Source organism: Pipistrellus kuhlii, unplaced genomic scaffold, assembly GCF_014108245.1.
Source record: "Pipistrellus kuhlii isolate mPipKuh1 unplaced genomic scaffold, mPipKuh1.p scaffold_m20_p_3, whole genome shotgun sequence".
Taxonomy (NCBI): domain Eukaryota; kingdom Metazoa; phylum Chordata; class Mammalia; order Chiroptera; family Vespertilionidae; genus Pipistrellus; species Pipistrellus kuhlii.
The window spans coordinates 41181443-41191431 of NW_023425529.1; the positions used below are offsets into that span (position 1 = coordinate 41181443).

At 43.6% G+C, this 9989-nt stretch overlaps 1 protein-coding gene across 5 annotated transcripts; it reads right to left on the reverse strand.

Annotated features, from left to right (window-relative positions):
- Window positions 1–507: 507 nt before the first annotated feature.
- On the reverse strand, window positions 508–9761 carry ASB8 (ankyrin repeat and SOCS box containing 8). 5 transcript variants are annotated; one of them, XM_036459334.2, is made up of 4 exons: window positions 9153–9290; window positions 6084–6247; window positions 4340–4444; window positions 508–2601 (listed from the first exon to the last, which is right to left on the reverse strand). In XM_036459334.2, exons 2-4 carry the CDS (start codon window positions 6210–6212, stop codon window positions 1969–1971), a joined length of 867 nt encoding a protein of 288 aa, XP_036315227.1. In that variant the 5' UTR covers window positions 6213–6247; window positions 9153–9290; the 3' UTR covers window positions 508–1968. The 5 variants fall into 5 exon arrangements, with proteins under 5 accessions (XP_036315227.1, XP_036315228.1, XP_036315230.1 ...); XM_036459335.2 differs by having other exon boundaries at window positions 6084–6243; window positions 9153–9284; XM_036459337.2 differs by lacking the exon at window positions 6084–6247 and having other exon boundaries at window positions 9153–9268.
- Between the last annotated feature and the right edge of the window lie 228 nt (window positions 9762–9989).

Here is a 9989-nt window from a genome sequence, read left to right on the forward strand (position 1 = left end):
CCATAACAACAGCTTCTTCTTCCTCATTAGCCAAGTGCCATGTAATGCAGTCGGTCTTCAGGATTGGGACTACAAATTATACTCCAAATGGTCAGGATGATGCCCTGGTTTAAGCTTAACCTCCAAAAACCAGATCCTGGCTCTCAGCACAGGCAAACATATTCCTCCCAACTCAGTTTCCTCACCTGCCTGGTGAAGCAGGAAGGAGGTTCAGGCTGACAAGGGGTGGAGGAAGGAATGATATCTAATAAATCAGTTTTGTTGGCTGTCCGAAGTATTACTTCTTTACTCTAAGAAATTATCTAGGTGTAGTGATTGAGAAGGCATGTAAGAGTCCAGAATTAAAGCAGCCAGATGTTCTTTAACCAGGAACTAACAATAAATATCAAGCACTGCTATCACTGAATCCTCAAAATAGCCTGAGTGGAGGGTGACAGCCCCATTTCAGAGATGAGCTCAGGGTGATTAAATAATGTGGAGAAAAGTAAGAACAGCAGATATTGCCAGTTACTTTCAGAACTGTTTTATTTTTTGAGGAAGCAAAAACACCAATAGCAAAAGAGCAAAAGCAGATATACTTTTTCAAATTAGTTAAGTCAGCAGATTGTTCATTTCTATTTGTAGTTCCCAATTGTTTTTTTTAAGAAAGATTTTTCAAATTTGCATACAGGTCATCTAAGACCAATAATAACTTGATCTAGCCCTAGCTGGTTTGGCTCAGGGGATAGAGTGTCGGCCTTTGGGCTGAATATACCAGGTTTTTATTCCAGTAAAGGGTACATGCCCCAGTTGTCGGCTCTGTCCCCAGTAGGGGGTGTGTAAGAGGCAACCAATCTATTATTCTCATCATTGATGTTTCTCTCTCTTCCTCTCCCTTCCTCTCTGAAATCAATTAAAAATAATAAGTTGATCTAGTTTAGGGACATGGAAAGGAGTATTGTTGACTAAGTATTATTCACTAAAACACATCTTTTTGGGTAGATGGGCCATCTCTAAAGAGACTCTTAAAATGCTCTTCCCCCAGTCCCAACTCCATCCCCTCCACCAATGTCTTGTTTAGATCAGGAAAGAGCCAATTTTCCAAAACAAATCAAAGAAAAATAATTCCAAGCCCTTAGCAAAGTGAGCTTCATGTAGGGAATGAGGAAGACCCTCGGGAAAGGCAGCCCAACTCCTCTCCTACTGAGCAAACCCCTTCGCCTCTGGTGCAGGAAATGCCTGCTAAACCATTAGAGCAGGCTGGCTTTCAGGAAGAGAAAGAGCTGCAGCAGAAGAAAGTTCTTAGGACTGCTTAGAACCTGCCATCCTACTATGTGGAAAGCAGTGAGACAATCTTTCTGAAATAATATTGCTGAATTATTGTAATCCTTAGTCACAACCATGGAAAGGAGGCAAAGACTGCTGTTTCTTTTGATGGTGAGAAAGGGGGCCAGTCCCTTTGAATGCCCCATGAGGTAACACTCGAGGGATACCATCCAGCCCAATTCTCCATCTGCACACTACTTGAGGCTATATAATACCTTCATCTTTGGGCAAACGTTAGATGGAATTTTCTTAAACTTCTTCACAGATCAATGAAAATGCTTCTAGAGGATTGTTCCAAACTGTTAATTATGTCCCCAAAGGAAAACCAAACACACATTCTTTGAGTATTTTGTACTTTTCATCTTCCTAGAGAAAATTATAGATTGTACTGTTGGCTTTTTCCCTAAGAAGGAGGAGAGATGGGAGACCTCTTCCCTGGGTGCAATGTAATAAGTAAACAGAAGACAAAAGTGAGAGATCTTTTTCTTGTTGTTTGGTTGCTTGGTTTGGGGAGAGGAGGTTACTGTTGTGACATGTTGCCTCAAAATATAAACAACACAACAGGAACAGCTGCTTTTCCTGATTTCCAAGACACAGAGACAGCAGCGCAGGGAAAACCTCACCCAGAGTTGCCTGCGTGATGGCGCAAATGTCTCCTCCAGGCTATTCTACGAGTAACAGGTATTCCTTCAGAGAAGCTGGCAGGGGAAGGCCCTTCACTGCGTCTGGCAGATACTGGAGTCCCAGGCTACGGCGCACAGCATAGCGAGAGAGTGTTTTTAGAGTTCCTGGGGCTGAGCACAGAACAGTCAGTTTTTCACATAGCTGCTGGTCTCTGGCCACTTCTCGTGGCATGGTGCCATTTTTCCTTAATTCAAAGTGTCCAACAGCCCTGTGGAGGAGCTCAAAGCAAGAGTCCTCTTTCTCAGTTCCAAGTCCCCTGACTAGCAGAGCCACCAGGCGGGAGATGGGTGTCTGGCCTTTTAGGTTGATGACTCTGACCTCTGCACCATAATCAAGAAGGATGCTGACGCTCTCGAGATTTCCCTTCATGGCAGCCCAGCTGAGTGGGGTATCGTTGTTGTAATCCAGGGCATTGACAGAGGCCCCACTCTCTAGGAGGGCCCGCACACAGTCAGCATTGTTCTTAAAGGCTGCCCAGTGAAGGGGGGTGTCTCGGTTGCCATCCAGTGCATTGGGGTTTGCACCATACTCCAACAGGACCTCCACACAAGCCTCATCCTTCTCAGCTGCATAGTGGAGGGCTGTTCGGTTGTAACCATCCAGGGCATTCACCTGAAGAGAGGGAGGAACTGTATTACAGTAGATGGACTACTGAAGACGACAGGTGGGCAAAGAAGTGTGCATGTTTAACCACTACCTTTGCTTGTAATGTTCTGAACAAGAGGGTCAACAACCAATTCCCAGGGGGGATCTTGGTGATTAAGGTAGAGATATCACAGGAGCTTAGGAGCAAACAGGAAAAGAACTGTCCCCAAGCAACACTATTATGTGCACTTCCTGGCTGGCCTGCATTCTTTAGGTGCTTGCTGCTGTTCTCATTTATTACTCACTAGGATCTCTACCACAGAATAAGGGCTAAAGAAAGAGAAGATATGCCCTGGCTAGTTTGGTTCAGTGGTTAGAGGCAACTACACAGTGTGGATGTCTCTCTGTCTCCCCCTCTGCCCCTCCTTTCCCCTATGTGGAATAAAGAAAAACTGAAACATTTAAACTGGGTTGTATTTAGCTAAAAACTCTCTTTTTCTCCTCCAAGATATTTTCATTTTCATCACTGACATTAATCACTGGCTTTCATTTCAGGGTCACTCACAAAAGTGTTATGGAGCCCTGGCCAATTTGGCTCAGTGGATAGAACATTGGCCCATGGATTGAAGGGTTCCTGGGTTCAGATCCAGAAAAGGGCACATACCTTGATTGCAGGCTTGATCCCTGGCCCCAGTTGGGGTGCATGCAGAAGGCAACCAATCGATGTGTGTGTCTCTCTCTCATCAATGTTTCTCTTTCTGTGTCCCTCCCCCTCCCTTCCACTCTAAGAATCAATGGGGAAATATCCTGGGGTGAGGACTGACAAAAAAAAAGTTATGGAAAATATGACAGTAGAGAACAACATAGTTGTGTGGAGATCAGATGCTGGGGCTGCCCTTTAGGCTTACTGATGAGTGTTTGGAGGCTGCACATCAGTTTCATGGCATGTCTAATTCAAATTAGTGCCTCTGCATGTGCACGTTAAATAGCTCACCATGAGTAAAACTGCTTATATAATTATTTAACAAGCAGTTAGCAATTATTACATGCCAGTGTTCTAAATACTTTACAACCTTATAAAGAAGATACCATTGTCATCCCCATTTTACAGGTGGGGAAACTAAGGTAAAGAAAGGTTAAGTAACTTGTTCAAGGTCACACAGCAGGACGAAGTGACAGCTAGAATTCAAATCCATGAAGTCCTGCTCCAGAATCTATTCTCTTAATCACTCAGTATTCTATGCTGCTGCTTCTTGCTAATACCAACCTAAATTAAACTATGGTTTTTACAGAAGCAAGATATATTAAAACAGAAAATAATTGGTAGGCAGAAATAACACAAATAACTCAATATTGAGGAAGGGATTGCTAAATGATATGCATCTCCCAGTGACTGATATTAATGCATGTCTGGTAGCAGCAGGTCTCACGTAGTTTAGATTTAATCAGAGTCAAGGGACCTCTGCACTTAATGCTCTCGGACAGTCAATAGGCAGTAAAAGGATTAAATGGAAGTATAAATAACTCCAGAAGGAAGGCTGGGAGAGAAAGGGGAGACAAGATTCCTTCTTTCTGGACAACTTAAAAAGAAAGTCAAAGGAATGAAATCCTTAGGATGATTTTATATATTTGCCATTGCATTTTGCTTTCATAATGGCTATGCCAATATTACCAGGAGCTAGAAGGTGGGTAGAGATAAATTTTAAGAAAATGTGAAGCTCCAGTTTTAGGAAATCATTAAAGTGACAAGTGTTAAGAACATTACCTCAGCTCCCTTTTCCAGGAGTAACTCCACACAGTCTGCATCGGACACCATGCAGGCACAGTGCAAAGGCTTCAGCGTGCCGTGAGTGCAGTTCACATCAGCTCCCTACGGCAGAGGGCAACTTCAGTCAGTGTCTCAGCTCCAGCTCATCAAGGACAGAACTCAGAACTGAGTCCAAGGGGAAGAGGGTTCTAACTCAACTGTAAACAGACTAGTGGTCCCAGTTTCTATCCCTATTAAATAATGTTAATATACAAACCACACAAAAACTCTGATGATGAATAAAAGGGACTGTCAATTCCTTAAATCAAGTTATTTTCTCCACAAGAGAGCCTGCCAGGTCATCTGGACATCACTGAGGACATGAGCTGGTATGTAAAAGCGGTGGGAACCTCATCAGCAGGCAGGAAAGCAGGAAAAGCTTTCTATGAGCACTAAGCTCTGAAAAAGTCAGGAAGTCAGACTGAAGCCAGCAGAACCGAGAATGCTCTTTTTGCCATTCACCAGATGGCCATCACTAATAGTAAGGTCACCTTCACATCTTTTTGTTTACTAACATTTTCAAAGTAGCCTCTTAGTGTCAGCATTCTTTGCCATCTAGCCCTGCTGGTACTCCCCTCTTCTTTCTCCCACACCCCTAAATATGATCAAGGAGATATACTACAGTCAGACCAAAGTCACTGAATGACTCAGCAGCAGAGCTAGAATTAGAATGTGACAAAATTTCTACTGCGGAGCTTTCGGATACCACTTTTGCTGAAAATAAGCTAACACTGTATGACTTTTTTTTTCTTTTCTCACTGCTGTGCCACACAACTCTGAAGCAGCTACAGAACTCTAGGCTGTAAGTAAGGATTCTAAAGTTGTTAAAAAGAATGCACAGAAGTATCCATCTAGATTCATTTTCTAGTGATAAAAAATGATGCTGCAGCCCTAGCCGGTTTGTCTCAGTGGATAGAGTATTGACCTGTGGACTAAAGGGTCCCAGGTTCCATTCCCATCAAGGGCACAGGCCCAGGTTGCAGGCTTGATCCCAGTAGGGGGGCATGCAGGAGGCAGCTGATCAATGATTCTCTCTCATCATGATGTTTCTGTCTCTCCCTCTCCCTTTCAGAAATCAATAAAAATATATTTTAAAAAAATTACACTGTAACTTCTCTTCAACAGGAATAATATGCAGAAAAAGGTATCAGAGACATTCTAGGATATACTAGTCATGAATTATTGAACAGTAGTGGATAAATAACAGATGTTAGGGTATTTTCTTAAGTTAAAAATTACCATATATTTTAGGGGTTGATTCTATTCTTTACAGAACTAGAAGCGGTAGCTGTTGTTAGAAGGCAGGTGATATCTCAAATGTAATCATAAAACACAAAAATTTGAAAACCACTTCTGCTTTGCTGGTCTCCTTCCTCCCTCAGTACATGTGTAGAAGACTGTATTTGCTGGATCTGACAGACACCATATCCAGACAGGGATTTCACAAAAAACATGAGACCAGGGTTATCTAGAACATATTTTTCTGAAGGAAAATATCAGAAGCTCAAAGTGAAAAAGGAGAAAGGAAGAGAAGCAAAAAATAGGGGAAATAAATTTCAATGGTCAAATTACTACATTTAAAAATACTGAAAAATTACTTTGTGATCTTGAGCCGAGTCAAAGCTGCAAATCTGTCATCTATTAGGATTTCCCAGGAACTTTCACCTCCCCAAGGACTCTGTGTCAATAACAGCACACTCACCCCTCTGATGAGGTCCTCTACATTATCATGTGGGAAGGAACGAATGGCAGCGATTGTTCGGATTAAGCGCTCTGAGAGAGAGTATTTGCTCTGAATGCTCTGCATAATATACCACATACTGGAACTCATCAAGGCTCAGGGTTTGTTCACATGCTCCAAACTGCCTGAAACAAAGAGGTTTTAGGCATACACAGTATCACTGAGCTACCTGTTCTTACGGGTAGGAGTCCTCTGAGGCCTTCCCAATACTAAAAGCAGATTTCAAAGAGATCAATAATTAATTAAAATGATTTTCTCTTAATCTAAAGAAAGAAATTAATAATAATTGCTTAGGGAGCTGGGTAAACATGGACACAAAGGACCTGACCATTAGAACCTCAGTGTCAGCCTAGCCTAGCACAAAATTTCTCCAAGAGGTCCCAAGAACCCCATGAAGTTCTGTGTGATTTGAAACAAGTGTGCACAAAGAAGGGGATTTTTTTAAGTCTAAAGATGCCACAAAACATTCTTTTCCTCCTCTGAATTTTGTGGTCTTTCTTATCAGCACCACCTCTAGGTTATTTGATATGTTTGGCTTTGAAGTATAGTTACAGTCATAAGTTTTCTCCATCTAAATTGTAATCAGCCCAACCCCTGTTTACTCTCACTTCAGATCCAGAGAAAACACCCAGGATTTTTATTGAGCACTGACCTATGAACCAGGAGGTCATGGGTTCAACTCCTGGTCAGGGCACATGCCCATGTTGCTGGTTTGATCCCCAGTTGGGGGCATACAGGAGGCAGCTGATCAATAATTCTCCCTCATCACCGAGGTTTCTATTTATCTCTCCCTCCAGAGGAGCCCTCCATTTTAAAAAAGAATAGAAATTGTAATCAATTGGCAGGCAAGGCCTTTGTTTCCACTTTTTTGCCCATGTAAGGTTATCCACAGAGACTTGCAAAAAGTAGGTATTTAATAAATATTAGTTGATTGACCAAAGGGCATTGAAGTGATTGTTACCTGTGAGGAGAGGGAAAAGACTTTGGAACAACTACATTTTGTTAATGACAAAGTATCTGTGAAACAGTTTAAAATGTTTTTAACAAAGAAAAAAATGGGAAATACTTGAGGTAATATTCTAAAATAAGAAAGAAATGTAAAAGTACAACTCTGGAGTCAATTATATTAAATTAGAAAAGAATCCAAAGTTTGCACCAATGACACATACAATTATAGGGAAAGAAGCAGATTTTAGTGCAAAATGAATTAAAAATTTTAGTAACTGGCCATTTGTGACAACTGAGAAATAGATTTGGGCAAATATATATTGAGACCACAGAACAATTTTAGAATGGAAGAAGAAAATAATGTAATATTTGTAAATTCAACTATGATCAAAGTTTTGGCTATATACATAAAGCATATATCAAAATTTAGTAAGAGCCCTCTATCTGTAACTATTTAGAGTCTATGTTATTTATATATATAAAAGCCTAAGCATGAATGACCAGTCAACCAGTTGCTATGATGATACACTGACCACCAGGGGGCAGATGCTTCCACAGCCAACCACCCTTGGTCCACCAACCTCCTATGGTCCCTTCTCTTCCCATCAGGCCCCAGTCAGCCAGGCTGAGGGACCCCACCTGTGCACGAATTCATGCACTGAGCTCCTAGTTAAACTATAAATTCCTTGGGGGTAAATATAATCTTATTTTCAATAGTGCTTGGCACATGATAGGTTCTCAATAAATACTTGTTGAACCAATGTAAAGCTTATTATTTGGATATTAAACAATTCAAGACTTGTAATTAAACAATATTATACATATGATGATTACTAAGGGAAAAACCCTAAAATTATTTTGGTCATTTCATATAATATTATATCATTTTTGCTTTTTGTGATAAAGTATTCCCTCATACATTATGTACCATACTACAAACTCTAATAGTTTCTATTTTGCTAATCACTAGCCATTTCTATTTAAATATATACAGTAATAACTAATAGAATGCAAGTTAAAATTATTCAATTCATAGGTACCAATGATTCAAATTGGGAATTCTTCTCCCCTATGTTATTATGAATAAGCTTACAACTTGTTTACATATCTCTTTAAAATTTTCTAGATAGTTTAGAATTAGCATAATTTGTCCAAACAGCCACTAAACTCCTCAAAGACAAGGGTCAGTATCTTATATTTCTTTTTTGCAAGGAAAGTGCAGAAGTGCATTTGAATCAGAGATTCCAAGAATGGGGACAGCAGACAGAGCATCTGAAGTGGAAGGCTTAGACCGAGTGGTCCTGTTAACCAACTCCATGATCATATGAAGATGCTAAATAAACCCTGCAATCATTTTGGGGAATGCTCATGGAACTCCTAACTCAGGATATGGCCAGGGGTTCTCTGCTGCTGCCTCCAAGTTCCCGGCGAAGAATGAAACTCCGGGGCACACTGACAACATTCACTGTCAGGAAGGGTCCAGGAAATCTAAACTCGACCTATCTATCTCGTCAGCAGCCATGCACGGTTTGACCCCCAAGTGACCCCTTTCCTCTCCTGGAGCTGAAAGCCCTCTTTCCCCCATTTACTTTCACTTCAAATCCAGAGGAAACACCAAGGGGCTTTTATGGCGAAGCTAGAAGCGAAGTCGGAGGCGACATTTAATAGCTCTGGTGCTTCCACTGGGAGGGGAGACCCTGGGCCCAGCCAGAGGAACCCCCCACCCCGCCGCACCTGCTGGGGGAGGGCTCGCGGCAGCTTAGTCTCCCGAGACTAGCGGGCAGGGGGTAAGGGTACGAAATGCGAGGACGTGAGGTGTCACTTTCCGCGTGTCTACCCCTCAAACTGCAGCAAGCCTGGCAGGTCTCCCGGAGTCGGTACTTTGAGGGGGGTCGCATAAACGGAGCCGCGGGAGCCCCCGAGGCAGACCAACCCCCTCCCTGGTCTCCCAGAGGCCGGGGCGAGAGCTCGGGCTCGAGGGCTCGCGGAGCCCAGCGGATGGCGGAGGGAGCGTTACCGGGCTTGGCGCCGCGGGTTAGGGGAGCTGGGTGCAAGCGTTCCCGCAGCGAGGACCGCACTCACCGAACCGGGGGGTTGAGCTGGGTCGTGAGAGCGGCTGTCAAGGAGTGACCCGGAAGCAGAAGTTGTCACCGGAGGGCTCCCCTGTTTACAGGACTTAAAGAGCGGCGAGGACTGCGCCTGCGCGGCGACCAGAGCCCGTAGGAGGGCCGCGCCTGCGCAGACTCGTGAAGCATCCGTCCTTCCCGGGCCTAAAGCATCCGTCCTCCCCGGGCCTAAAGCATCCGTCCTCCCCGGGCCTAAAGCATCCGTCCTTCCCCCCGTCGCCTTCTCTGCTGGTCCAGAGGCTTTGCGCGCAGGCGCAATGTGGCTCGGTTTCCCCGCCTCCCGGCTCGGGTCTGCCGCGGTGGGGACAAGCTCATTCACTAGCTGTTGGACCCACTCTGTGGGGCCGCACCTGCCTAGATGTGGCCTGAGTGGGCCCATCCATGACCCTCGCTGCCTCCCACGGCTCCATCTGAGCTCAGTCCTGAGCACCTCGTTCCCAGATTATTCCCCAGGTCGCCACACTAGTTCATTTGTCTAGGAGACTGACCAGTTCGTAAGAGGTGTCTTTGGCTAATAAAAGAGGCTTCCAGAATTATTCATAATATTGGAACACGTTTATGCTCCTCGGAACCCTCCAGAATATGGTCAGCCCTCACTTAGAAGGAGCTATACCAAAGGTGCACAGGAGCCCAAATGTTGAGGACTGAAGAAGAGGTACATGCTAACAATAACCAGTCCCACCAAGAGAGATGCAGAGCCTGCGATATACTGTGCATATAAAGCATAAACATTTCGAAGCCAGTAGTAGCACGTAATGCAGTGATGCATGCAAAGAGTGAAGCAGCCGACACA

Coding starts and splice junctions, on each gene's coding strand:
- ASB8 (XM_036459334.2), bottom strand. CDS start 6,212: ATGAGTTCCAGTATGTGGTATATTATGCAGAGCATTCAGAGCAAATAC. Junction 4,445..6,083: donor TAGAGGACCTCATCAGAGGG/GTGAGTGTGCTG, acceptor CCTCTGCCGTAG/GGAGCTGATGTGAACTGCAC. Junction 2,602..4,339: donor TCCTGGAAAAGGGAGCTGAG/GTAATGTTCTTA, acceptor CCCTCTCTTCAG/GTGAATGCCCTGGATGGTTA.